This window comes from Trichechus manatus, unplaced genomic scaffold, assembly GCF_000243295.1.
Source record: "Trichechus manatus latirostris isolate Lorelei unplaced genomic scaffold, TriManLat1.0 scaffold00046, whole genome shotgun sequence".
In the NCBI taxonomy this organism is placed as follows: Eukaryota; Metazoa; Chordata; class Mammalia; order Sirenia; family Trichechidae; genus Trichechus; species Trichechus manatus.
This window is the reverse complement of record NW_004443982.1, coordinates 18412511-18413919: the sequence shown is the minus strand read 5'-3', so window position 1 is coordinate 18413919 and position 1409 is coordinate 18412511. Positions and strand designations below refer to the sequence as shown.

The 1409-nt window shown below is 38.4% G+C and overlaps 1 protein-coding gene across 1 annotated transcript in view; it reads left to right on the top strand.

Moving 5' to 3' along the window:
* The first annotated feature begins 1094 nt into the window (after window positions 1-1094).
* The window catches only part of LOC111820686 (protein FAM47E-like), a 1499-nt gene continuing 1184 nt past the window's right edge, over window positions 1095-1409 (top strand). The window contains exon 1 of the mRNA XM_023731845.1: window positions 1095-1338. Coding sequence (XP_023587613.1) covers window positions 1095-1338 — 244 coding nt within the window. The remainder of the gene's footprint in view (window positions 1339-1409) is intronic.

Below are 1409 nucleotides of genomic sequence, written 5' to 3'. Positions count from 1 at the left end.
AAACACTATGCTGAGTTTATAAGTCAATCACAAAACAACAAACACTGTATGATCTCACTTACATATTTAGAATTGGCAAATACATAGACATGAAAGTTTAGTAGTGGTTACCAGGGACTGGAGGGAGGAAGAAATGGGGAGTTACTGTTTAAGCAGTACTGAGTTTCTTTGGGGTGATGAAAAACTTTTGGGGAAAGATCATGGTGATGGTTTCACAACATGTCGAATGTAGTGAATGTCATCGAATTGTACACTTACAATGGTTAAAATGGAAATTTTTTTGTTATATGTATTTTACTACAATTTTTATTTTAATTCCAACAGGTTTTTTTTGTAGACATTAACAAACTGATTCTAAAATTCCTGTAGAAATTCAAAGGACCTCCAAGAACCCAAGCAACTTTGTAAAAGAAGAACAGAGTTGGTGGACTAACACAGTCTGATTTCAAGACTTATTGTAAAGTTAAAGTAATCAAGATGGTGTGGAATTAGTGTAAAAACAGAAAAACAAATCAATGAAACAGAAGAGTGTCCCGAAATGGACCTACAGAAATAAGGACAACTGATTTTCTACAAAGTTGTAAAAGACATTCAGTGGAGAAAAGATAGACATTTCAAAAAAAGATTCTGGAACTATTGGATACCAACAGGGGAAACAACAAAAACTGTGATCTATATCTTGCACCATCTACAAAAATTAAATTAAAATAGGTGACAGACCTAAATATAAAGCCTAAAATTATAAAACTCAGAAGAGTGAAAAAATCTTTGTGATGACCTTTGGTAGGCAAAGTTTTCTTCGATACAACACAAAAATCACAATCCAAATAAGAATGAGTTGATAAATTGGACTTCATCAAAATCAAAAACTTCTGCTCTTTGAAAGATACTGTTAAGATAAAGAAAAGACAAGCCATAAATGTAGATAAACTATTTGAAAATCATATATCTGACAGAGGACTTATATCCAGAATACACAAAGAACACTCAAACGTCAATAATAAGATATAAAACAACTAAATTTAAAAATGTGCAAAAAATTTGAACAGTCACTTCACCAAAGGAGAGATAACGATGACAAATAAGCGTCCGAAATGATGCTCAACAACAGTAGTAGTCATTGGGGCGGTCCTCAGAGCGTCAGGGCTGCTCCTGCTGCGCCTGCCACGGAGAATCCCAGCTGGGCGTGGCCACACGGTCTCCTAGCAACCAGAGAGGCCTTGCAACAACAAGCTCAGGTAGCTGTAGCAGGACTGCAGGGAGCCGCGGCCACCATGGCCTACCAGAGGCGGCGGTCCCGTCCAGTCTCGCTGGAACCCTTGCCCCCGGGCATGAACTGCAAGCCGTGGTACAAAGACAGACTGCCTTCTGAGTGCTTTGCAAAGTCCAAGGAGAGGCCGATGTTCCCC